Below are 27332 nucleotides of genomic sequence, written 5' to 3'. Positions count from 1 at the left end.
GGGCCAATCCCATCCTGAGACACCTGTGGGATACTGGAAGCTCATTGTCAGGTACCTCTCAGGCACCAGGCTACTGAAGACTGGGAGGTTTGAATAGTATATGACTGTTATAGTAAAGTTTTCTTTTATCCTTTTTGAAAATTTTTGAGTTTTTATTTCTTTATTTTGCTCATTCTATTTACCTTTTGTTTATCTGTTTCCTCAGAGTTTCTTTCTCCCTTTTTTTATGCTGACAACCAACTTCTTTTGATTCCACTCTCACTCTTCCTACAATCTAGTACTTCCATAACTCCTTATTCCATTAACATTTACATCTACACCTGTCCCCATCCTCTTTGTCCACCATTAGAAACTGTAGACCTCATTGTAAATCTATTTGTTATACTACAGATAATAATTAAACTCATCCTCTCTGTTTATTATGACAATATTGTAAACATCTTCATAGGGGCTATTTAGTATAGGACTGCATATTATCTGTACTGGATGTTGCTAATATCGACCTCTCCCTTAAAGAACAGGTTTTGGAAACCTGCAGGGTCACTAAAAGTATATAGAGGGAAAACTGCAATACCCCAGATCTGCACTGCTAGAGGGAAAGATACATGAACAACATGAAAAAACAAGGAAAGAAAGTGTTCCAAACAAACAAAGATTCTATATTAATAGAATCCAATGACAGCATGGTAGAAGAAATGTCAGAAAAGGAGTTCAGAACATGCTTAATTAAAATGATCTGTAAAGCAAAGGATGAGATAAGAGTGTAAATGCAGGCAATAAACGATCACTCCAATAAACACTTAAACAAGCAATTGCAGGAAGCAAAAGTTCATTTCAACAAAGACATAGAGATTGTGGAGAAAAAAACAAACAGAAATTCTTGAAATGAAGGAAACAATAAACCAAATTAAAAACTCAATGGAAAACATCACCAACAGAATAGATTACTTGGAAGACAGAACCTCAGACAATGAAGACAAAATATTTAATCTTGAAAATAAAGTTGCCCAAACAGAGAAGATAGTAAGAAATCATGAACAGAATCTCCAAGAACTATAGGGTATCATGAAAAAACAAATTTAAGAATTATCAGGATTGAGGAAGGCACAGAGAAACAAACCAAAGGAATGAACAACCTATTCAATGAAATAATATCAGAAAATTTCCCAAACCTGAAATGGAAAATCAACTACAAGAGACTGAAAGAATACCAGGTGTACAAAATTACAACAGATCCACACCAAGGCACATTATAATGAAAATGCCTAACATCCAAAATAAAGATAAGATTTTGAAGGCTGCAAGAGAAAAGCATCAGATTACATATAAGCAAAACCAATACGGATACCAGCAGCTTTCTCAGCACAGACCCTAAAAGTTACAAGGGCCTGGAACAACATATTTCAAGCTCTGAAAGAACATGGTTGCCAACCAAGAATCTTATACCCAGTAAAACTAACCTTCAGATTTGAAGATGAAATAAAATCCTTCCATGATAAACAAAAGTTAAAAGAACTTACAAATAGAAAGTCTGCACTGCAGAACGTTCTCAGCAAAATATTCTATGAGGAGGAAATGAAAAACAACAATGTAGGTCAGCAAAGGGAGGAACCACCTTAGAGAAAAACCACTCAGAGGAGAAACCAAGCCAAGTTAAAAACCAAAAATAAGACCAAATGACTGGGAATACAAATCATCTCAATAATAACCCTGAACGTTAATGGCCTAAACTCATTAATCAAAAGACACAGACTGGCAGATTGGATTAAAAAGCAAGACCCAACAATATGCTGCCTTCAAGATTCATCTCATAGAAAAAGACATCCACAGCCTAAAGGTGAAAGGATGGGAAAAAACATACCAGGCACATGGACTCAGTAAAAAAGTGGGGGTTTCCATCCTTATATCAGATAAAGTGAACTTCAAGCCAAAGTTAGTCAGAAGGGATAAAGAAGGACATTTCATACTGCTCCAGGGAATCATAAATCAGGAAGACATAACAATCATAAATATTTATGTGCATCCATATACGTCAAACAAATCCTTCTCAATTCCAGTAATTGAATAGACCACAACACAATAATTCTGGGTGACTTTAACACACTGCTGTCAGAATGCATGAGAAGATGCTTTCCCCTCCCAAGTCCTATAAATAGAGTATGTTAGCTAATTTTGGATTTTTGCCAATGGAGAGAGAAAAAAACAGTCTTACATTGCAGTTTTAATTTTCATTTCTCTTTTTTAATGAGTGAAGTTAACCATCCTGTTTATTAACAGCAAATTTTACTTCCTTTTTCCATGTTTCAAAAAGGTTATGATTTTGTCAATTTACATGTCAGGAAGGATAGCTTTTTGTGATATAAGCTGTAAATGTCTCCCTTAGTTGTTCTTTTTTAAAAGTTTGTTTATGATGCTTCTTTCCATAAAAGAAATTGATTTTTATGTAACAAAAAGTACCAGTGAAATAATTTATGGCTTGGAGATTTTGAGTCATGAAAGGTTAGTTCTGGTATTAGCAAGAAATATTTGTAAAGAAAATAATTTTCAAGTTTTCTTATTATTTAATGGTTATGTTATTTAAAAAACATCTTGGGCTGGGGAGATAGCTCAGCTGGTAGAGTGCTTGCCTTGCAAGCACAAGGCCCTGAGTTCAATCCCCAGTACCGAAAAAAAATAAATAAATAAATAAAAATAAAAATAAAAAACATCTTTGGTACATATGGAATTTATCATGATATATGAGGTAAGGCAGGGATATTACTTTACTTTTCCCTATAACATTTATTGACTACTTCTTTTTTCCAATGATTTGAGATGATGTCCTCTTTATACATTCAATTTCTGTAAGTATCTGAATATACTTACATCTGGGCATTCTGTTTTGCTAATAGACTAGTATGATACTCTAAAATTATTTAGGCTTTTAAAAATGCCTTGATGTGTTTTAGTGCTGGTCCCACTTCTATATTTATTTTTTTCACTCAATTTAGCATCAGGTGACATAGTTTAAAACTGTTCAGTTTTCAATGAGATTTTGTTAAATTTACAAATTAATTTACACAATAATATGGTCCTTCTGTTTGTAGAAACGCTATATTTTTGGCTTCAGTGGTATTTTAATTTTTATTTTTAGTAGGTCTCACATTTTTATTGACAAATATATTAATATATTTTTGTTACTGTTACATATGAAATCTTTCCTTTCATTAAATCTTCCAAAAGATTGTTTGAATATATGTTAAAAAAAAAAAAAAAAAAAAAAAAAACAGAAACAAGCAGGATAGAGAAAGGGATTAGAAGGGATGGAGGAACAGGTAGGAGGGAAGGACAGGGGAAGCAGGTAGTGGGGAATGAAGCTGTGTAGACATACATAAATATGCCACAACAAAACCCACTCTTATGTAAAATTAATATGCACTAATAAAACATTTTAAAAGAGTAAAATAAATAAATAAGACAGGAGGACTTCAGGAACATTTTCATTACAAACATGGAAGCCAAATATGGTGTGCATATTTAATTATATAATATGCATCAGATATAAAAAGCCAATTCATGAAAGTAAATTCTTATATTTTGCATGCAACCTCACAAGTTTTCTCTGGGTTGAAGAATGTGTTATGACCTAAAATAAGTTTGCGTGAAAAGATAGATTTTCTACTAAATCACATGAATCATACAAAGTATTTACAGAAAACAAAATTTATAATACAAATTACACTTACACATATAGACTGTAATTGTTTTATTCTCTTTCAATATTCCTTCAAGATCATGTTCTTAAAAGACCAACTATCAATTTTTTTGAACGAGAATGAGTTTTGTTCAGAAATCGAGTTGCAAAATACAGTGGGTCACCATCTACTAAAGGTTTTTGCTGACCCTGTACATGCATGACAAGAAAAAGGTTTAATGCAAAACTCTTCAAACAAGTTACCACTACCTACTGCTATAGAGTCATTCTATAAGCTGGTTTATCAAACTTTCCAATCATCTTTCTCAACATTCTCCAAAATCATTACACAATCTTAATTTTAAAAGACTGAAGCCAATACTTAACTCTTATAATTTTTTTTCAGGGGTACAGACCAAACCAGGGTGTCAGGCATGCTAGACAAGTGTTCTACCATTGAGCCACACCTCAATCCTTATATCTTATAAATTTGATTTAATCCTATTACTACTGGTTAAAACAAAGTTAGAACTAGATCTTAGACAGCTGTATTTGGAGGTGATCACTATTGCAGTGCCCAAATACACCTAACAGTTATAAATGCAGAAAGAGAGCTAGGAGGTCAAAGCTAAGACCACATACTGGTGAATCCTCCAAATACAGAATACTCAATTCAACTTATCATCAGATATTCATTTAACATGTTATATGTACCAGACCATGAATATAAGACTGATCATGTTCCCTAAAGGTGTGATGTCTAAAAGTGAATACAGGTGAGCAAAAGTCCATTACCAAAACAACGCTCTACAGAAAGCTGTAGAGACACAGGAGGCAAGAGCCAGGCTTGGAGGAACAAGTAAAGGAAGAGGAAAGGAAAGCTGTGTCATAAATTGGTACCACATGAAAAGTCAAAACCAATACATGAAGTCATGGAAAGAAGGTCAGAGATTAAAACAACACCCATATTCAAACAATGGAAAGAACAGGAAGACAACAAAAGGGGTTCAGGAAATCGTATGACTTGGAGAGTCACAGGATGCCAGGAAGGCACCCTCTGAATTCCTCGACCAGCAGTCTGCTTATGTCCTTCCAGACTTCATACAGTAGAAATCAATCCCCAACATGGTGGTATGCAGAGGTGGAGTCTTCGAAAAGTTATTAGGCCATAGGGCAACTCCCCCACATAGAGGACACGGCAGGAAGGCGCCATGTATGGGCCAGGAAAACATCCCTTGCCAGACACAGAATCTGCTGGAGTCTTGTTCTTGCCCTTCTGGGCTTCAAGAACTAAGAGAAAAAATAACTTCTGTTTATTTGCAGCTAAGTTTACATTATTTTCTTACAGCAGCCCAAACATACTAAGGTTTGTCACCCAGTCACTTGTACACTTGTGTTATGATCTTTAAAGGATCAGAGAATGGTGTCTCAGGCTCCCTTAGATCCACAGCAGGCCTTTGCATACTATATTTAATAAAAGTTGTATAAGTAAATATTTCCTCTTTGATATTAAGCCACCTTTCCCTTCTGCTCTTTGCAGAAAATATTTGTTTTCCAAAATAGGCAAAAGGGGTGGGGAGAGGAACGAGAGTGGCTACTGGAATGGAAAGCAAAGCACGGGGTTATTTCCGAGAAGGAAGTAGTGGTGATGAGAAGGCAGGAAGTGCCAGGAAGTGCCAGGTGTGGCTGAGCAGCCCAGCGCATCGCAGAGTGTAAGGTCTCCTCCTATTTACAACAGGGAAGACCCCGAAGAACATACACTGGTTAATGCCAATTCTTCGCCTTAACAGATATAAAAAGCTAGCTCACTGATAGTGAATTACTTTGTGTAATTTATTTGCTTTATGTTTCTGTGATTTAGCTGAGACATAATATACAGAATTCAATAAATACAGCCAGGGATAAATGCCATTAGGGTCACTAATAGGTTGTCTGCTCCTCCCAAGCTTCCTATTGCCAAGTGTAATAAGCTGTCTGGCTACAGCTTCCGCTGGCATATGGTATTTTTAATCTCAATCCTGCCTTTTCCTCCACAGCGTCCTCCATGGCAAGAACTGAAGTTTTACTCAAGAAAATGTTGAGGAAAATATTTCTTAAGGAATATGTTAAGTATGTACTAAAGTAAGTACTTAATTTTCTATCCTTGCCAGTTCTGTTTTTATCTGAATGCTTCCAACCATCACACACGGACATGTGAACTACAGTCCTAAAAGACAGAGACAAGCCTGGAAGTTCTCCCCATGAAGATCTCTATACTGGAGGGTCCCAAACATTCAGATGACATAGGCTTAGGTGTGTCTCACCTCAAAATCAGAATCATTAGGTGATAAATGCCACTAACAAAAATAAAAGGACTACTTGGGAAACATTTAAAAGAAATATGAAAGACAGAGGGGGCGGGGATTCATTCAAATAGAGTTGAATTCATTTTATTCATTCAAATAACATCAAATAGAAAATATAACATAGACAATGGACATGACACCGGAGACACAGAATTTAAATATCTTAATGCATAATCTATAATCATTATATATACATACATATACTTAAATATGAATAACATTTCCAACCTCCAAAGACTTCCATGTTACTAAATCTGATGTTCAGTTTTCCCATGCTATTGTTCACCAGAAGCATACAACACAGTTGGTCACGCTCTCAGACTTTTTAACACTGAACTTACCCCAGCTCAGTCTCTGGACTTTGCTGCTCTGATTTCTGCACTTCCTAGGTTATCTTACCAACTCTCATGGATTTATGGCCTTTACATGCTGATGACTCTGAAGTTTTGTGTATAAGTAACTCAAACTCTACACATACTTTATTGAATCACTGCTCTTTCCCCAAAAGAAATTTCTCCTTTTATAGTCCTTTCAATCTTACTTAAAATAAATAAATAAATAAACGAACTTTTATTTTTTTCCCCAGTTGCTTAGTCCAAAATACTTGGACTCATTCTTTTTTTTTTTTTTTTTGCTGTCTAAAAGAAATTTATTTCAAATAAATAATACAGGCATCTTGAAAGTAAGAGTAGAAAAAGATGCCATGTAAACCCATGTAAATGTTTATTTAAAAAAAAGCAGGATTGGCTATCTTAATATCAAGAAAGGTAGACTTCAGAACAGAGAAGTGTACCAAAGACACAGAGGGGCTGCATATAATGATAGATGTGCCTATTACCAAAATGACACAATAGTTCTTTTTTTTTTTCTTTCCTCCTACCCGCCCCCCACCTCTCTTTTCCCTCTATACAGTCCCTCCGTCCTCCATCTTGCCTCCCTCCACCCCCCATTATGTATCATCATCCGCTTATCAGCAAGATCATTCATCCTTTGGTTTTTTGAGATTGACTTATCTCACTTAGCATGATATTCTCCAATTTCATCCATTTTGGACTCATCCTTGACTCTTCTTGTACCATTATTGACTTGTCTGCAAGTTCTACAGGCTCTTCTTTGTAGATATATTCCCTATCTGGCTCTTTCTTACCATTCTCCATGTTACAACCCTGAGAAGACAGCTAACAGCACTCCACTGCTCAAAACCCTGCAGTGGCTTCCCATTTCACCAAACATCATTACCATGAACAATAGAGCCCTTCGTGATCTGCCCTGGCATATCTTTCTAACCACTTTCCTTCCTAAAATCTTTCCCTTATTCTCTTCACTGATAATTTGTAATTTATCTGTAATTATTTCTCCTTCCTCAACAAGCCCCTTTATATGTGACCTTAGAGTCTTCTATCAGAAGGTGCTGATAGCCTATTTCCCCATCACTGGAATTTCTATCAGCCTTGTCACCTGCTTTGACCAACAAAATGCAAACAAAATGAGAGTGTGTCGGTTATGAACCTTAGAGTTGTAGCCTTCCCTTTGGTCTCTGAGAACTCCCACTGCTGCCCTGAGAACAGTACTGGGCAAGCCTGATGGACAGAGGATGAGAGAGGAGAGTCAGCTGCTCAGCTCATTGTCGGTTAACCTCCAAACTTGTAAGAAAGTCCCATCTATGTGCTGATAACATCAGCAAATCTACCCAACTGTGATACTATGATACCATAAGGAATATATATCTAGACTTTATCCCCTGGCTTCTGATACAAGAACTTCTAAGACCACTGGAGTCTTCACAGATTAGTGTCCTTTTGCTGATATGATGACTAGTCACTCAGGCTTCCTAGAATAGCTCCAGGTTGAAGGCTAGTCACAGAAAGACCAAAGCATGATTAGAGAAATGGAATTTTCAGTCCCAACCCCGAAGCCCAAAGGAAGGGAGTAGGCCAGGGGATTGGGTTAATCAACAATCATCAGCTATTTCTAAATAATAAAACTTCCATTAAAAATCCTAAATGATGGGTTCCAAAGAGCTTCCAGGTTGGTGAACACCTTCACACACCAGGAGGGTGACGTATCCCCAATCCATGGGGACAGAAGCTTCTGTCCTAGCAACCTTCCTGGACCTAGCCCTGTGTGCCTTTCCATATGGCTGGTCAATTTGATCTGTTCAGGTATTCTTTATAACAAACTATCAATGCAAGTAAAGTGCTTCCCAAGTTCTGTGAGCTGTTGCATGGAGTTGTCCAACATGAGGAAGAGGTCTGAGAACTTCAGGTTTGGAGCTAAGTCAGACAGTGTTCTAGTCAGCTTTTTCACTTCTGTGACCAAAAAGACCTGAGGAGGTCTTTTTAGAGGAGAAAATGTTTATGTAGGGGCCTGCGGTTTCAGAGATCTCAGTCCACAGTCAGCTGCATTCCTCAGGGCCTGAGGTGAGACAGAATGCCATGGTGAAGAGGGTGGTGGAGGAAAGTGGCTGGGGACAGGGCACGAGGAAGGAGAGAGAGAGAGAGAGAGAGAGAGAGAGAGAGAGACAGACAGACAGACACACAGACAGACTCCCCTCACCATGGACAAAAGACATATCCCAAAGGCATGCCCTCATCCACCCATCTCCCCTAGCTACACCCCACCTCATAACCAGATCGTTTCACCTCTGAACTGTCCTGCCTTGTCTCATACAAGAGTTTTTGGGGGATACCTCATTCAAACCCTAACAGACAGAATGGTGAGTAACCTGGGAACCCATCAATTCTGATTATCTAAGGAAAGGGACAGGTTTGTGGGATCAACTCCTTAACCTGTGGGGTCTGTCTGTGCTCCCTCCGGGCAAGTGAATATTAAACCAAATTAGTTACAGGATACCTAGCTGGGGGTCTGAAGTAACCTAGAGAATTATTTGGTGTAAAAATCCATGCATTGGTGTCAGAAGGGTCATGAGTACAGAAACAGTTTTCCTTTATCAACCACTTGACTGACATATGAGTGAGCCAGAAGATCTGCCTTGCTGACCCTTGCACTTGTGAGAAAATAAATGTCATTGTTTAAAGTGACTACACTTTGGGGCCGTCTGCTAGGCAGCAAAAGCTGATACCACCTGCCCATCAGGGGCTCTCCAGTGGAGAGCAGGTGGCTCACTTCTGCACCTCTGTGGTCTTAACCCAGGCCACTTCCTCAGTATGGTCCCCTCCCTTCAATGACTGCTGACCTACCACAGAACATGTCACCCCTTCTCCAGCTTCAGCTTCTTCTCTTTCACTAGTAAAACACTTCGATTTTAATTTTTTAATTTACTTATCTCCTTGAGGTCAGGCATTATGGTCCCTGCTGTGTCTTAATGCCTACAATAATGTCTGTCACACAGCCTGGTTGCATAACCTAAAATATGCTAAAATAACATAATTTCCCATATATCAATAAAAACTAGGATTGGGCTGAGGATGTAGCTCAGTGGTAGAGCACATGCTGAGCACCAGGGAGGCCTTGGGTTAGATGCCCAGCAACACAAAAAAGAAAACAAAAACACGCCAGGTTAATGAAGTTAACTTACTGAGAAATGTAAGTTCTCTCACATCGTTTATGAAATGGCAGAGGAGAACAAATACTCTGGAAATCAAGCTAGCAAACTGGATTCAAATTTATTTTTTAAAATTCATTACTTTGACCCATGCCTTTATTTCTAATAAATTACCCCAAATGTCAGAAACTCAAAATTTACTTATGTTGTTCTTCAAAGTTTTATTTATAAAAAATTATGAACTGAGTACATGTCTGATATATACAGAATAGCTGACAAAAATGTAAGAGTTTGTAGTGACATGGTATATGTTCTTAATGTAATATTAAGAAAATGGGCATGATGTAAAAGAATGTATACATAAAAATGCCTGTTTTATTACATGTAAACACATACACTTGGAAATAGAGAAACATACAAAAAATTAAAAATTGAAAAAATATTTCTGTGTAAAAATATGAATAGCATTATTCATAAAAGCAGGATTTCAGGTTATTTTTTTGTTTGTATTTACCTATATTCCCCAAATTCATTACATTGAACTTATATTACTTCTATAAAGGTGGGAGCCGACGTAATAGGGGAGGATATGTCTTCTTTTCAAAACAAGAAATATATAAAGGTAAAAAAGGTGACTATTAAATTATACAGATTTGGCTAACTTTAACTTATCCTTGTATTATTTATATTTCTAATTATGACCATTAAAAATTGCTTGAATACAGTTCATGCAAAATTGGACAAGTGAGAGTTGAGTTCAGACTTTGGCCACGCAATTTGCCTCAAGTCTCCTGTTTTGCTAATCATGGCCACTTGTACCTCGCTGGAAGGCAGCCTGCTGAAAGCATGGGGGGCATTAGTGTGATGGGACCACTCACTCCTTCTCCCACCACGTCAGGAACAAGCTTTGGAGAGCCACAGTCCCTTGGAGGAAATCCACTGTGAAAGCCCTATTACTGCTAATAGGCATCATAAGACCACACCATTATGCGAGAATGTTCCTTTCACTGACTGATAAAATGCTAAGATGACAGAAACTGCAGTTGTTTTTCTTGTTTCTAACACATGGAACTGCTCTCCAGTCACTAATAACCAACTAATGTACAGCCGAGCAGGAACAAATCAAATACACACTAGAGGCCGCTCGTGATAAATAAGTGAATTTTGCATGAAGTTAAAGAATAAATAAATAAATAAGAGGCTAGTTCTCCAAAGAAAACTGCATTCTAAGTTTACAGGCATCAGTGGCCTTTGGAACAGTGATGCTGGAAGTCAGGAAACGTTTTCTTCTGTCTCTAAGCTTGCCTTAATTATTTTAAATAAAAGACGTACATCTGAGAAAACTTCCTCTTAAAAAGACATATCCAAGAAATTTTATAAATATTTACTATCTTATTTTTAAAGCAAAACTCTACCTTAAAGTCGTGAAACCTTTTTTATATTATGTATTGGAAAAATATTTTTATCCTCTTAATTGCTACAATGATTCAGACCAAAAAAATTTGTGGTGTACAACATGAGCTTGTCTAAGAAAATTTTCTTTTGAAAAGGCAAAGGATATCTAAAAGAACAAATTTGCAAACCACCCCAGGAAAATGAGGAGTGATAAGAGAATTTAAATGTTTACTTAGAAAAAAAAATATAATGAAGTCAGAGAAAATACACAGGATCTTCTGATTGACAATGCACTTTAATAAAAGCAGGGAGCGATTATACTCTAATACTTTAATACGCTTTTTTAAAACTTGGGAGGAATATTATTAAGTTTCTCAGAGTGCATGAGAGCTGTTTTATCACTTATATGCATGACAGGTGACCATTTGATTCCCTTTCACTGTCATGAAGAGAGTAAGGAATTTTAAAAAAATTTTCTAACTAGGGCATTTTATATCACAACAAGTATAGTATTAAGTTAGGGAAATGTGTATGGTGGGGGAACTAAGAGGAAGAGTCACGGAGATCTTCAGACTGGCCTCGAGCATGAGATAGCACTGGCAGACAGAAGATGCTGCGGATGGATACTGGTGGGGATTCTGGGGTTCTGTTTCTATTTGTATTTGGCTCTCCCTACCTAACTGTGCAAAACTAGCATGAAAGGAGGCACCTCCCTCTGCAGAAATTATGACCACCCCTAGAAACAGGCCATGGGGAGAGGCTCCCTCAGAACCTCGGCTCAGTTGATCCTGATGGAGAAAGGAGACACAGTTGAGAATTCACAGCAGGACGCAGACCAGCTCAGAGGGCTTGAGGTCCAGCTCTGACTTGCTCTTAGACTGCAGACGTAGCTGTGCATCCGGTTTCCAGCACCCCTTGATTCCCGCATATATCCCGAACCTACTCTCTAGCCTTCCCACTTATTCCATTAATTATACTTATTAATAAATTTTTAAATTTAGATTGGCAAGAGTCTTTTCATTCTTTATAATCAAGAACACATACTGATACAGAAAAAAAAAAGATATCCTAACAACATTAACAGAAGAGCTTTCCTATCAGCCTCTGATTTTCCTCTTGAACAAAAATAACCTTAAGAATTACTTTTTACTGGTCCAGCAACATGTTTTCAAGCTGTGATAGTGGAATGCTTACATTGCTGTGCAGGATCACTTCTAATCATTCTTTAATTGGCTATTTAGACCATCATGATCTAGTTGCCAGGTTGAAATAGTGAAAATACCACCAACAAGGGAACGGGTGGACACCTGCCGTCAGGCGATTCCCAGGTGATGGGATACTAGAAGTGCTGGGCAGGAGAACACATGGGAAGCACCTCATGGACAAGGGCAGTCAAGGAGGCTGGCAATAATGGAACACAGGTGGTGAGCGATCCAGCCCCAAACACCCTGGGTTTAACTAGCATATGCCATCGACTGGCTAGCCGAGAGCCATGGAGGAATTGTCACCGTCAGGAAGAACTACCTAAAAGGAGGGACACAACTTAGTGAGAACTACTTATTTATCATCTGTCAGTCATCAACCTGGTCCTGGTTGCTGGGAATATTTCTAAAGATGAACAAAATAAGTACAAAGAATTCTGTGCAGTAAGGTAGAAGCATATATACAATTCAAATGTAATTTCAACATAATGCGGCATTACATGAAGGGTTGCTTAAATAATTTTTTTCCTAACATGGGTCTCTGGCAATTGGAGCTTATCAGGAAAGACTTCTGGAGAGACAGGACACATGAGCAGAGTTTGGAAAGAAAGCAGAGATGGCTCTTGGACATGGAGCAGGCAGCATGCTGTATAGAAGTCTCTCCAACTGACACTCAAACATGATCCTGGGTATTTCAAGGGGCACATAATAAGCTATGCAGGAAATCAGAGTTCAGACAGCGGGAAGATTTTAAGTAATCGATTCTAAGAGGTGTTAGTGCTTAACACCCCTTCCTTCATGGCTCCTCCACCCCCAAATCACATGCCCTGGGTGGCACGGGCCCCTGTGCAATACCCAGCAGAACTGGAGGAACCTGACATCCAGGCCAGAGCCCAGTGTCCTCTGGCAGAAGCCCCATGGAGCAGGCATCCCCTCCCCTGGGGCCCAAGTGGAGAACTGCAGATCTCACCAATGAAAGGGCCAGTTGCGATTTGGGATTGTGGGGTTTGGATAATTATTCACATTTAAATAATTTGTTTAAATGATGCACAGATTAGACTCATATTTATGGGAAAAAGTGTAATAATTCAATACATGTGTACACTGTGTGCTGATCAAATCAGGGCAATTATCATTTATTTGTGCTGGGAACTTTTGACTGTCTTCTGGTTATTTTGAGATATGTAATAAATTGTCAAAATCTACAGTTTGTTGTTCTACAGAACACTAGAACTTACTCCTCTTATCTAGCTGTATTTTGATACCTCTTACACACATACACACACACAATTTTTTTTCCTTAGGGTTGCAGAATATTTTCTGTTGTATTTTAGATACCTTTTTCAAGATTCTTCAGCATATTCTTGACCTTTCAGGCTACAGAAGCAAAACTGAAGTCTTTAAGGAATACAACTCAAAAAACTCTCAGAACTACAACTCTGGATTGCAAGTGATAGTCCAAAGCTCATCTTAGTGTAATTGCCACTTGGACATTTTCCCATAACATTTACTAACTAGTCCTTGCTTGAACTGAATTCCAGCTGCCACTTTTCTGTCTCCTGACAACAGGAAGGCCAAGGCTGGCTCAGTAGCAATACCAGCATCAACTCAAGTTTCATGTCCTATAACGATGTGTCACCAAATAATACATGCTGTCTAGTGTAGTGCTGGAGTTACTCTGCTGGCTCTTGGTCATAACACAAATCCCAAAATTTAATAACAAGAAAACAATGCAGAAGTGTCAAGTGTGCGTCAGCAAGCAGGCATGTATGTGCACTCACCTCAGTGTGTATGAAAAACCAGATCAGGACCACTCTGCAAGTTTTTAAAAAACAATTTTGCACATGTTGGTACAATGTGATTACTCTCAACCATTATGTCTTACTTAACTCAGTACTTTAAAATCTATTGAAAATAAGCAAATAAAGTGACAAAAAAATCAAGAGCCCTCCCATTGTTCAGACAAGGTAATGTTAAAACAATTCAACATTTTTGTTTAAAAAAAAAAAGTAAAATTAAAAGAGCCACATGGTACACAAAACTTGTGACAAATGATTTGAGTTTCTTTGAAAAATCCCCAGGAGGTAATTTATTTCTGGAGACTCCATCCTACAGAGTAGGAAAGGAAAAGGGTTCTGTCAGGAACATACTTTATGAAATAGAAGAGCCATAAAGAACAATGCCTCTGATTAAATTTAGTTGTAAACTGACTTCCTGCAGCTGCTAAAAATGATCTCACCCTGAAATTTATTTTTACTTCATGCATGATGTGGCAAACATGGTACCTCTGCATACACATTCCTCCCTCTTCCAGAGCCCCGAATGATTCATGGCTGTGCATGGAGAGCTTTGAGATCTCTGATTTATAGCATTTGATCATCAACAGACTACGATATATTACTAAACTAATCTAATCAATAATTCAAGATAAATATGCCTTCACAGTTTGTTGTGGAAGGTTCCTTGAGACCAAGACTCGTGTTGTGGATTTTCTTTTAAATGTGCTGGTCATTTTCACCTTCCATCATGTTGATTCAAGGACCCAGTAATGCTGACGTGCTTACAGAGCTCAGTAATCTGATCGCATAGATACTTTTTAATAGAAATTTGCCAGAGCAAATGACTAATCATTGCTAAGGCAAGGCTTATGAGAATCAAGCTGAATCAAAGACATTTGGTTGTCCATAAGCAAAGTTCACCACGTTTCCTTTCTGTATATGTTAAAGCACATTGAAACTGCATTTTTTGACTATGAAATGCTTGAAAAATAGTTTAAACAAATCCCAATTATTGAGATAACTAGTCAGAACAGTCACAGGAAGACTGAAATTAGTGCCAATTATATGAGATTACTGAAATCACAATTCTGCTTGATACTTGACACCAACTTATTTGATAGCAAACCTGTATTTATTGCCTTATTTCATAAGAACTCTAAGGGAATCAAGAAAGATTTCCCAGAATTTTCAGTAAGACACAGCAAACATAAGCCTCATATCTGGTCTCTAGTAATGTTCAGATAGCTTCTAGGATTAAATTGACAATTATAAGTATTTTTCTTGGTTCTAACTGAAGGAACTAACATATTTCCCAAAGAAGCACTTTAAAAATGGCAAAACATCCCAAGGAAAGGACATGTTTTAGGAGTTAGGTCCACAGGCTGTGCTGAATTAGTACACAAAACTGTGGTATGCCCACCTACTGGAATACTACTCAGCACTAACAAAGAAGAAACTATGGACACACAGGATCACCTGGATGAATCTCAAAGTATTTGATGAATTTAAAAATATTAGACATAAAAGACAGTACATGACTCCTTTTTACATAACATTCTAGAAGGAAGAGGAGATTAATTACAGAGGGACAAAAGGAAACATTTTGGGCTGGGCAAGGTGGCACATGCCTGTAAATCCCAGCAACTCAGGATGCTGAGGCAGGAGGATTGCAAGGAGGAAGGTGGGGGGTGGAAGTGAAAGGAACTTTTGGAGATGGCACACATATTTTAATCTTGACAGTGGTGGTGGGCATCCAACTAGATATCATTTCGAAAATAACTGAACTGTATGCTTACAGCAGATTTATTTTTATTACATGAAATTATACCTGAACAAACTGAATAAAAATAAAAAGGAATCAGAAGCCAAACACTGAATTCCTTCATCCCAACCACAGTAGCAAAAATGTTTATAATCTTACTAAAGGGAGCACAATTATACCTGCTTAACAGCAACAATGACAAGAAGACTTGCAGCTCCTGCTCAGAACTGCATCAGGTGCACACACAGATATTCTACTTTGTCTGATCCGACCTTTGAAGGGCCATTTGGTAACTCTTGGCTTGTCCAAATCTTTCACCATTAGTCAAAGCCATGGGTTCTTCATCGAGCTGTCTCTGAATACTCCAAAGACAGTGATCTCTTTATGAAGGGTCATGGGTAAAGTATAGCTCAAAGAAGTTAAATTACTGTGTCATAGTAAAACAATGGCACAATTAGGTAGGCCTTGATCCCTTATCTAACACCCTCATTACTGAATTCCCCTCCTGGAAGCTGCATCCACCTACAGTGAAACAGACTGAGAGAACGAATGTTTCCAAGTGACCTGTGACATGCCACTGATTCCTTCACAGGGGACCAGACACTTGCTCACAGGTTCCTAGGTGAATGCTACTGATGCAGGTTTTAGAAGCTGATTTCGAGAGCTGACTTCCTACTTTAGTCAGTTGTTTCCATTATGTTTTGAACCTGGGAAAGCTGGGGCACAGTTAGAGGCAGAGTTACAACAGTCTTCCTCTACTCCCACTTGATCACTCTGAAAAGTGTCATCAAGCTACTGATGAGAAAGCTGCAAGGATATATAAAGCTGGGAGTCTGAAACCTTACTGAGAAAATGTGTGGCGTGAGAGGTCAGGGCTGCACTTTGCTGTCCTGCTTGGGCAGGTCTTCCTCACCATCCCACCACATTAGCAAGTGCCCAATGGAGTAGTTGCTTGTTGCACAGCAGAGACTTTTTTTGGTATGCCCGTCTTTAAATTAACCTGAGCTAGCCTAAAACGATCATTCCATACTAATAATCTACTAGAAGACTTTCCATTCGGATTTCTATATTCATATTCTGAGAAAATGAACCAAAAACATTGCTGCCTACACTCCAAGTACTGTACACCACACCTAAACTTATAGCTATTTCTTAGACTATTCTGCTAATGGGTCTAAGAATCCAAAGGTCCCATAATGTCTCAAATTACCAAAACAAACCTCCTACATTTAGCACTGATATTCACAGTCAGTACATGTTGTTCTCAAAATACCAACAAATTCAAAGGCAAGGACCTTAGTTTCAGAACAAAAGACTTATTTAGACAGGGATTGCAATGTAATGTAGGAAATTGTGGAATAAAGTGGAACATACACTGTGAGTTATTTTAGGCAAAAAATGTGTAATCTTTTTGATATATTTCTAGTTTACACATAATAAGAAAATATGTAATTATACAAAGTTTCTTTAAAATCAAGATACTTCTGTTAACTGATGTTACATCTAAGAAATCCCTGGCTGGAATAAAGCTTAGCCTTCATGACATCTTGGCTAAGATATCAATGAAAAAAATCATTAATTCAATAAATTCTCAGATGCTCATTAGTGTACTAGATATTAGGAGGCATATAAAGATGATTAATTATGATTGCTCCCTTCCAGGAGTTCACCACCTAGTGAAGGATATAAGATATATCTACACATAGCTAAGTCACAAGATAAAATGAGAAAGTAAATAATTATAAAGTATTATGCAAAGTTAAAGGGCAATAGATCACGAGAAATTTATACTCTAGTAAAGGATATAAGTCTTCCCAGCTCTAAATCAAGGCAAAATGTGAATGTAACACTGTGATCTAGAAGCATTTTTATGTGTGAAGAGGTGTCAAGTGGTACCAGGTTGGAAGGCAAGGTGCCCTCCTGGAAGACACAGCAGGAGGGCTGAGCACTGAGGCATGATGGAGATGCTGGAAGAAAAGCTAGTGCAGGCCCTTGGGAACCTCTACGCATCAGAGAAGCACGGGACCCACACGCACTCATGAGGCAGGATGGCCAGCCAGTCAGGAGGATTATGGGTAGCACCAGTGTGTCCAAGGTCGGCCACCAGGAAGGGCCTGAACAAAGGCAGAAAGGAAGAAGAGCATGGCGTGTTTAGGACAATGAGCAGTTCTGTTTGACTAGGAATTCCTTTAAAGACAACCTTGAATCTCAAGGTAATGAGTTTAGATTTTTATACAGGAAACCAAGGAAAATCTCCTTCCCAGATACGCAGTCACTACACCCCCCCACACCCACACACACCCACACACATGCTCATACCATGCTTGGAGGCCCTAACCTTTTACACACCATTAGGATCCTCAGAATGTTGTCTATCACCGCCATTCTGGATTAACTGTCCAACCTCCATGTCTGTCGTGCCACAGAACCTATCACACTGAACTAGAATTTTCTATTCATAGTCTTATAAACCCATAACAGTGGATATTTTCTCTTTATTTCTATTATACTATATGCTTTATGAATGTAGAAACTATATGTACATATGAAATATACAAAATATAACATATATTCACAGTCATTATCCAAAGTGTCTAATTACTGAAGATACGATTCCCATGAATGAGGGAATCACAGGTTAACTGAGGCATTCTTATTTCTGCTATTAGATGATAACAGAGATCCTGTCTCATTCCAAAGCTTGGGTTTTTGTTGTTGGTGGTGGCTTTTATCAGTTCATATTAACATTCTAAGAGACTAGAGATTGCAATTTCTAACTACATGGAAAGGCTTTATTTAACACAGAATGATCCGGATAAACACATTCTCCCATATTGCCACAATGCTGTCATTGAGCCACTGGTTTCATAACTCCCGTTTGTTTCTGCATGACTCTTGCACTGCTTTACTTGAGTCTATCTGCCAGGCCATTTACCATAATTGTGGATTTTGTGATCCTAATTATTCTACATTAACATGCACTAATGTTTCTTGATTTTTTTTTCCTCAGATTCAGAGAGCTATAAATTCCCTTCTCAGAAAAACGCTAATACTCTCAAAATTCAACATAGAAAAATTCCATTTTATAGAGTCTGTGGCACAGAAGTCAGATGGTGGCTCCTTCAGGAGGTGGTGGCCGTGTGAGCAGCAGGGAGGCTTCAGCGCTGCATCCGTGGCTGTGCTCCCCCAGGGAAGTCACTGAGCTCCACGTCAGCACCCCGGCACTCGCCCGCATGTCAGCTCTTTAACGTTCCTCATGGCACTTGCCGTACCTGACTGCTTTTCAGACCCTGGTCAGGAACCACCCAGAGCTGAAGCTGGCTTCTGACCCTGTGGAAGATGCACAAGGAGAAACCCCCAGGGGAAAGGGGGTTTCACTTTTTCATAATCAATATTAATCTGATACTTAGTTAACAATTTCTCCATAGTCTTTCTAAAGTGAACACTTTATACTTTCCCAACTGAATACAATATCAATAAAATCATCACTAGAAAAATAAATGTCTAATTCCTACCACTGATGGAAAATAATCTGCTCTGCAAAATCCGGGAAAATCTGGCCCTGCCTCTCTTGTTTTGTGGGGTGGCTCCATCTCCGTAGCCTGCAGCCTTCTGATCAATGGGGCAGGGTGCCTGCTTCACCATCTCAGCTATGAACACCGAGGGTTTATGCACGTAGGAGAAGGCAAGAGGAAGATGTTCTTAATCCCAGGCTAGCCGAGTAGGACCAGGAGACTTCTGTCCGTACCAGGCTGGGGCTATAGGACAGGGGATACCACCCCACACACCTGACGACTCACCTTCAAGCTCCCCATTTACTGTTAGAAAAACAACAAATCAGGAGTATGGGAGAAGGTTAAGACTGAAGTCTCTGAAAATTTCTTGTTCTAGCCGGGCACGGTGGCACACACCTGTAATCCCACTGGCTCAGGAGACTGAGAAAGGAGGATCGTGAGTTCAAAGTCAGTCTCAGCAAAAGTGAGGCACTAAGCAACTCAGTGAGACCCTGTCTCTAAATAAATACAAAATAGGGCTGGGGATGTGGCTCAGTGGCCGAGTGTCCCTGAGTTCAATCCCGTGTCCAAAAAATAAGTGAATAAACAAAACAGTCTTGTTCTTCATTCTAAAGTCCATAAGGAAAGCTAGGCTCTCGCTGTCATTGTCAATGCCCATTCAGTACGCTCCTGAGTCTCCAACTCGCCTGAGTTCGATGTTCAATCTGAAGACATACCCAAGTCAGAACCTGGCAGCTGTCACAGCAAAGGTAAACTATTTATCGAGAACACGAGCACCATCAATCAAGATCATTCAAGACCTTAAAGGAAGAGAAAATTGAATAACTAGTCAAACATTCATTAACAAAGATTTATTATCTAATTTACCCAATTTTCTAAGCAAAGGGGAACTTATACTATTAAGCTTGCATTCATTTGAACAAGTAACTACAGAAGGGTGAATCCTATTTGCTGTTGTTTCCAAAGGCAGAATCAATAGGGAGACTCAGAGCAGCTCTTTCTTACTTAAGAAGAAATAAGAGATAATAGATAATCTTTATTTTTTTTCACTTTGTTTCCCCCTACACACATATACATTCAATTATAATTTATTATTTCAACAACAGGAAAAAAATACCCTTTTTTTAATGAAAACAAACCCTGACAGATAAAGGTAGATTGCTTTTAGAACTGAAACAAAGGCAAACATTTATGAAAGATGGGATGGCCTAGAAAAATACAGAGGGGAATACGCCAGACAGAAAAAGAACACTGCAGGAGTCCATCACACAAAGTGTCTAGAATAGTTGTTACGGAGTAAGACTGGGAACCGGGTTGCTAGCAGCTGAAGGCAGTAAGGGATGAAGCTTCAGGTAAAGGAGATGAATGAGCCCCAGGGACCTAGGTCAACAGTACTGCTCTGTACACCTAACAACCTGTTAAGAGGGTGGATCTCAGGTTAAGTGCTCTTACCACAATAAAAAAAAAAAAAAAAAAAATCAATAAAGATGCTATGGAGGGTTTAATGCATCCAGTACAGAACAGGACCTGAGGCCATGACTAATTTTTTATTCAGATAATTAATAAAATCAATGTTATCATAAATAAAAAATAAGATAATTGACAACTAAAGCCACTTGGATGGTCAATAAATACATGTAAATAGGCTCAACGTCTTTAATCATCATAGAGAAGCAAATTAAAAATCACAAAATTCCATTCACAAACACTAAATGGCTAAAATCAAAAAGATGAAAAAGAATAAATATGAGCGAATGGATCCATGCAACACTGCTACCAAATATGAAAAACAGTACTACTGTGTTGAAAACACAATGTGACAATTTTTAGAAAGTTAAACACATGAACCCTACAACCTAGAAACTTCATTCCTCACCACCTGCCAAAGATCAATGAAAACATGTTCACGGGAACGCTTGGACAAGAATGGCTAACATGCCATTGTTTATAATAGTTAAAAAACGGGAGGCAAGCCACCAGGCAGCTGATTCCCTTCAGGTGAGCGCACAGCTACAGTGGGGTACACTTATAGAGTGAAACTACTGAGCAGCAGAGACAGGACCCATGCACAAACCAATCTCAATAACAGGCTCAGGAACTAAAACAAGACACAAAGGTGTCTATAATACATGATTTACTTTGTATGAGATTCAGAAACTTAGGAAATGTATTTAGAGTGATACAAACCAGCAAGTTGCCTAGGGGTGAGAACCTGTCTGGCAATGACCCAAGGTCTTCTGGGTTAGAGCAGCATGTTGAGAGGGTGGAAAACAGGCTGTAATATCTTCTCCAACAAAACCCATGTAACTTAACACTCATGATCTACACATCTGTTGTATGTTACGCAGACCTCAAAATTACACACTTTATCATTTATCATAAGGATACAATATATCATTTTTTATTATATACTTTAAAAAAGGAACATAGGAACTAACTTAAGAAGTTTCCAATTAGCCAAATACAATTTAACATAGAGCAATATCTGCAGAGGTCTGAAACTCATCTAAAATGTAACACCAAGAGTTTGAGTCTGAAAAAAATTTTGCTTTCCAGGCTTAGAACATGAGGGCCGAGGTCCTGTTCAGGCCCTCCCAGGGCAAAAAAAAAAAAAAGGTAAGGGTAGAAATAATGCTACTCAATCCCTAAATCTGGCACTTTGACTTTCCACTGTGAACGAAGTCTTCCCTGTTATCTGTCCTCTGAGGTCCAGACCCAGCCCTGAACATCCAGAGGTGTCCACAGAGGAAACAAGAGGTCTGGTGCCCCAGACCTAGTCCCTCCTGGGCCTGAGGGAGGGGAAGAAGGCCCACCACTGGAGTTTCCATCAGCTCTACCCCCACATCAGCCTGTTCCTCTGGTCCTGCCTACATCCATCTTCCTTCCTTCCACTCCAAATGTATAAATATTTCATTTTGTCTCCAACTGGAGATGACTCTTTAAAAATTCATGGTTTTTTTTGCATAATTATAGGGCTTTACATTGCAGATATGGATGTTAAATAAATAAACAAATAAGAGGAAGGAAGCAGTAGTCCACAAACTGTGTTGGCTCTTTAAATCTCATGAATATTGTTTTTCCTTTTTCACTGTGAAGTCTTTCTGTTAAAAATACAATTAAGAGGAATTATGTTTAGTCACCTGTATCCAATTAGTTTAACTGTTAGGATTTGGATTTAATGAGATTTATTCCAAGGATTTAATTCCCACATGAGGCAGTTATTTTCATTCATTTCCCTATTGGACACTCTAACCCCTACCCAAGCCAGCCATGTCCACAGCAGCGTAGAGTGTAACCATAGAAAACACCTCATTACAACCAGAAAATCAATGAAAAGTACACTATGTTATTGAATATCATATGTGGACAAACAGTTGTTAGATAACTTACATAAGTCTTCTTGGAAGAGTTCTATAAGATTACTAAGAAAATGTGTTGAGAAACAATAGGTGTGGTTGCTTTGCCGTTAATAACAGTAAGGGCACAAATAATGGTACCCACTCCCTAAATCTAGTACTGTTTTACATTCAATTATGAATGAAAGTGTTCCATGTTATCTATTCTATCAGTGTCGGGCCCAATCCAATAAAAATAATCAACATGGGAAACCATAGCTTTTCACAAGCACTCTAGATGGTTCTTATGATCAAGAGACAGGTGGGAAGTACTCAGTTAAGATCTTCCGCGGTTCTGTTTGTGATCATGCTCCTGAGTGACACCAGCTTTTAGAGAAACACTCCTCACAAGACTGTTTGGCAGCGAGCAGGCTACAGGCATGAAACCAGCAATACTAACTAACGGGCCCCACACTCTTCCAGACACACACTGGATGCTGTTGTCCATGACGGGTCTTAGAGAATACTGCCAGATGAATTTGCACGGTTATAAAATAAAGGAGCAAAAATTGTTAGGAATTTAAGTAGTCTCCAAGTCTGTCACTGTTACATATTTTTTGATAACGAATCTAGTCCCCAGACATCAGTATTAGCACGTCTGATCTCAAACGAAACATGCCTTCCTCCTAGTAAGCAACCAGCTGCTTTCAAAATGCAGTTCCAACATTAGGGACATGAAGTTAAACATTTTGATGCCATGAAGAAAAATATGTCACTTCAAAATACATGTCTTTAATGCACACCTAAAGTATGTTACATCATAGTATTTTGATTTTGGTTTTTGCAGAAAGTAGGTGATTTTTCAAACTATAAACATTTTCATATATTTAATAACGTATGATAGAGATGGAACAACATTTGTAACTAGTCTACTTATATGTACACTATAAATTCTTGTGTTTGCCAATGAGTTGAAATACAAATATGTTAGAAATGAACTAGATTTAAAATCTGTTTCTATCAAACGTATTCTCTTATCTAAAACTAACTCAACATGCAAAGATCAGGAAAAGCAGACAGTGCAGATAGCAAATCATTAAGAAATAAATTATCCCCTAAAATATATATCTGTGCCTAACTCAGAAGTAATTAAGTTAGAGTAAATAATGTTGGGCTTCACTCCACAGTAGTATAAAATCTCACATCTTCTACAACAGAGAATATATTTCTTTTATATGAGATCAGTTAAAGTGTTCAAATAACAACTCAAATTGCCATTTGAAGTTTATTTTAGCCAATGTTCAAAGTCCTCACAAATATTGATATTTGATAATGCTACATAATGAGGCTTTGAAGTAGTAGAATGAGGGTTTTTAAAATAAGAATAGATGGATCTAATTCTACTAACAGCTTCCATTCAAAGTAAGAAATAATACAACTTGGTTAAGCTGCTCACTCTCTCTCACTGAGGTGATTTTCTGTAGAAGTCCAGAGAAAAACTAATAGTGTCCATTTGCTAATAAGATAATAAAACAAAGAGGAGTGGAAATCAGTGGTGCCACGGACACTGGCTAAATGAAAGCATACCTTTCTCTCTCTCCTTCGGTGACATCATATAAGCGGTTGGCACCTCCATCAGCGCAGGCTTTTAAAAGAGCTTCAAATAAAAAGAACACAAATCATTTCAATATGGGAAGCACAGAGCAATGTCACTCAAATGACAGATATTAAAAAGCAGACACTGGGAAGCACACACAGTCACTCTAACCCCCTTGGATCATTTCGTACAAGCTAGTGACACTGCTGGTGCTGAGAGAGATCCTACCCAGCGTGAGACAATCAAGACAGGATCACCCACAGACCATGTTTGTTTTCTTTTCCCATCTTTTTCATGCTCACTGATTCAGTGCAAAAGGAGCTGGTATATGGGGCCAGCGTGCCTTCAATATTTCTTGAAACTCATTTTTCCTCCTTGACAACAGAAGGTAGGCCTCAGGCTTGATGGCAGGCAATAGGACAGGGTTATTGTGTTTCTTCCTTTTACAGAATTTTACAAGTACTTTCTTTTTATGACCAGTATTATGAGATTCCATTTTTTATTGTGACTTTAAAGTTTCCTTCTAAAAATAAGTCATCTGCATAACAAGTTTATTTTAAAATATATGTAAAAAACAATGTAGAAGCTCTATTGAACAATACACAATATTGACTGAACCATGGGAAATGCTAAGGGAATCCGGTAGAGCCACTGTTTTCCACCCTGGGCTTTCATCTCTTCCCTGAAGCTTCCCTGGTATTTGCTGGGGCTGATCAATCACTCCTTGAAGTTCTCTCGGTGCATGGAATGCTGTCTTTATTGCTTGTGCTTCCTCTCTCATTTCTATTTTTCAAGAAATGTCCTATCTTATCATCTGCTCAGATTGACACTATGAAGCATCAAACTAACACATACTTGGCTAAAGTCCTAAGATGACCTGACAGGGTCTGCACATTCAGCATCTGCTTCCAATCAGGACAAAAGGATAGATGGCCAGCTGCCTCAAGTCCACTCCAAGAACCAACTACAATGTGAGAAACTACCTTTCTTTGAAATTAAAATCAATGACACATGGAAATTGGGAAAGGAGAACACAAAGGGTGTCGTCTCTTATACATCTGTGCATTCCTGGGGTGTCTAAAACATAAAGTAATCCTGATGAGTACAGAATCTAAAAAAGGCCAGTGACACATGATTTGTTTTAGAAAGTGTAAGATTATAGGTGCTAGTAGTGTGCCATTAAACAAATAAAAATTCAGTTTCCACAGCGAAGATTTTCGCTAAATTAACCTACCAGCAGAGTGAGGTATCTTAGGAAACTGAAATAAAAAAGGTGAACTTGCCCCAAATTTCATCAGGTCAGGAAACCTAACCACTTCCTACAGCCATAGACCTGTGTACCCCATGTTACTTGAAGGCAGGTGTAGGGCAGCTCTCTAGAAAAAAAATACCTTTTGTTTGACTGCAAAGTTACTTATTCGAGACTTGCTCTTGAATAGCAGACTCGCTGAATCCATTCCTGTAAGTTGGTAGTAACTCTGACTATATTAAAATGTTGGTTTCTGATTTCCACTGGAACTCTGCTCATTCTAATCGTACTTGTGCATGGGGGAATCTGTCTTCTCTCTGGGGCTACCTTGAGGATCTTTCCTTTGTCTTTGGTGTGCTGATTTCATTACCATGCCTATAACTTGGAATTATTGTGCTTCCTAAATCTCAGGATCTATTTCCTTCTTCTATTCTGGATAATTCTAGCCATTTTAACTAGATGGGTTTCTATCTTCCACTCTCTCTACCCATCTACCTCCAGTTGCTCCGCTGAACTGCACTTTTAAACAGTCTCACTCTGTCCTTCACATTTCTTAAACTGGTTCATTCCTTCTCATCTTTCTGTCATATGTGGGTAACTGCTTAAATCTTTCACTTTACAATGTCTTTCTTCATTATATTTAATTACCTGTTTAAAACATTAAAGTTTATATGCTTATTAATCATTTTTAAAGTTATAGTTAGTTTTTTTTAATCTCAAGGATTTTTCAGATAATCTGTTGATGTTTTCAATTTCTTCATTTATTGTCTTTTTAAAAAATATACTTTTGCAGCCAGGCACAATGGCACATGCCAGCAGCTCAAGAGGTTGAAGCAGGAGGATCAAGAGTTCAAAGCCAGTCTTAGCAACTTAACAAGGCCCTAAACAACTCGGTGAGACCCTGTCTCTAAATAAAATGTTTAAAAAGGGCTGGGGATGTGGCTCAGTAGTGGAGTGCCCCTGGGTTTAATCCCTGGTACTAAAATAAATTAAGTACACACAAACACACACACATACACACACACATTCACACACTTTTGCTAATAGTTTCAGATCAAACCTTTTTTCTTTCTTTTTTTTTTTTTTTTTTTTTTTGGTACTGGGGATTGAACAAAACGCAGGAGCACTTAATCACTGAGCCACATCCCCAGTTCTTTCTATTACTTTTAATTTTGAGGCAGGATCTTCCTTAGTTGCTTAGGGCTTCCATAAGTTGCTGAGGCTGGCTTTGAACTTGCTATCCTCCTACCTCAGCCTCCCAAGCTGCTGGGATTACAGGAGTCCACCATGGTGCCTGGCTCAAATTCATTTTTTAATAGACTCTACTTTTATTTTACTTATTTTTTATTAGTGCACAATAATCATTCAGATTAGTGGGTTCATGGTGATATATTCACATATGCACGAAACAATCTACTCCATTTCACTCCCCAGTACTTTCTCCTTTCCCTCACTCCCTCCCTTCCCTGACCCACTTCTAAAACTACGTTTTATCCTGGGGCATAGGAGTGGGTGCAGGGATGTCTAAAAGATGAAGGGGTGTGAAGGGATCTCCTCGCCTGCAACAGACTGAAGTCTTGACCCCTCCCACACAGCTGTTTGGATCAAAGCCACAACATCACAGGATATCAAATGGCAGGGACACTAAAGTCTTCAGAACAAAGAAATCACTCTTTAAGCTACTTCATTTTATGGCACTTATAAAATCATGGTACTTTCTACAAATTTAGTTAAGCATTTATGAGTGTTTATAATATTCACTTCCAAATTGGTTTTTTTTTTTTTGCATATTAAGCAGGTTTTATTTAAAAGTAATAATACAGACTTCTCCCGGGAGGGAGAAGGGGGCCATGGCTGATGTTTTAAAGTCCCAAGAAGTGAGCGCACCCTACATCACTTCCAAATTTTGAGGTGTTTAAACAGCAGTAGGAATATTAAAAAGGATAACTAACTGACCATACTGATGGAAATAAAAG

At 38.3% G+C, this 27332-nt stretch overlaps 1 protein-coding gene across 3 annotated transcripts in view; it reads right to left on the bottom strand.

Annotated features, from left to right (window-relative positions):
* Positions 1-27332, bottom strand: part of TPK1 (thiamin pyrophosphokinase 1) — a 309296-nt gene that overhangs the window by 114567 nt on the left and 167397 nt on the right. For all 3 annotated transcript variants that reach the window (XM_079151092.1, XM_079151091.1, XM_079151093.1), the window contains exon 3: positions 24098-24167. In XM_079151092.1, the coding sequence (XP_079007218.1) occupies positions 24098-24167 (70 nt within the window). The remainder of the gene's footprint in view (positions 1-24097; positions 24168-27332) is intronic.

The sequence above is a fragment of the Sciurus vulgaris genome, assembly GCF_902686455.1.
Source record: "Sciurus vulgaris genome assembly, chromosome: 8".
In the NCBI taxonomy this organism is placed as follows: Eukaryota; Metazoa; Chordata; class Mammalia; order Rodentia; family Sciuridae; genus Sciurus; species Sciurus vulgaris.
Note: the sequence above shows the minus strand (reverse complement) of the source record. Positions and strands in the feature narration are given on the sequence as shown.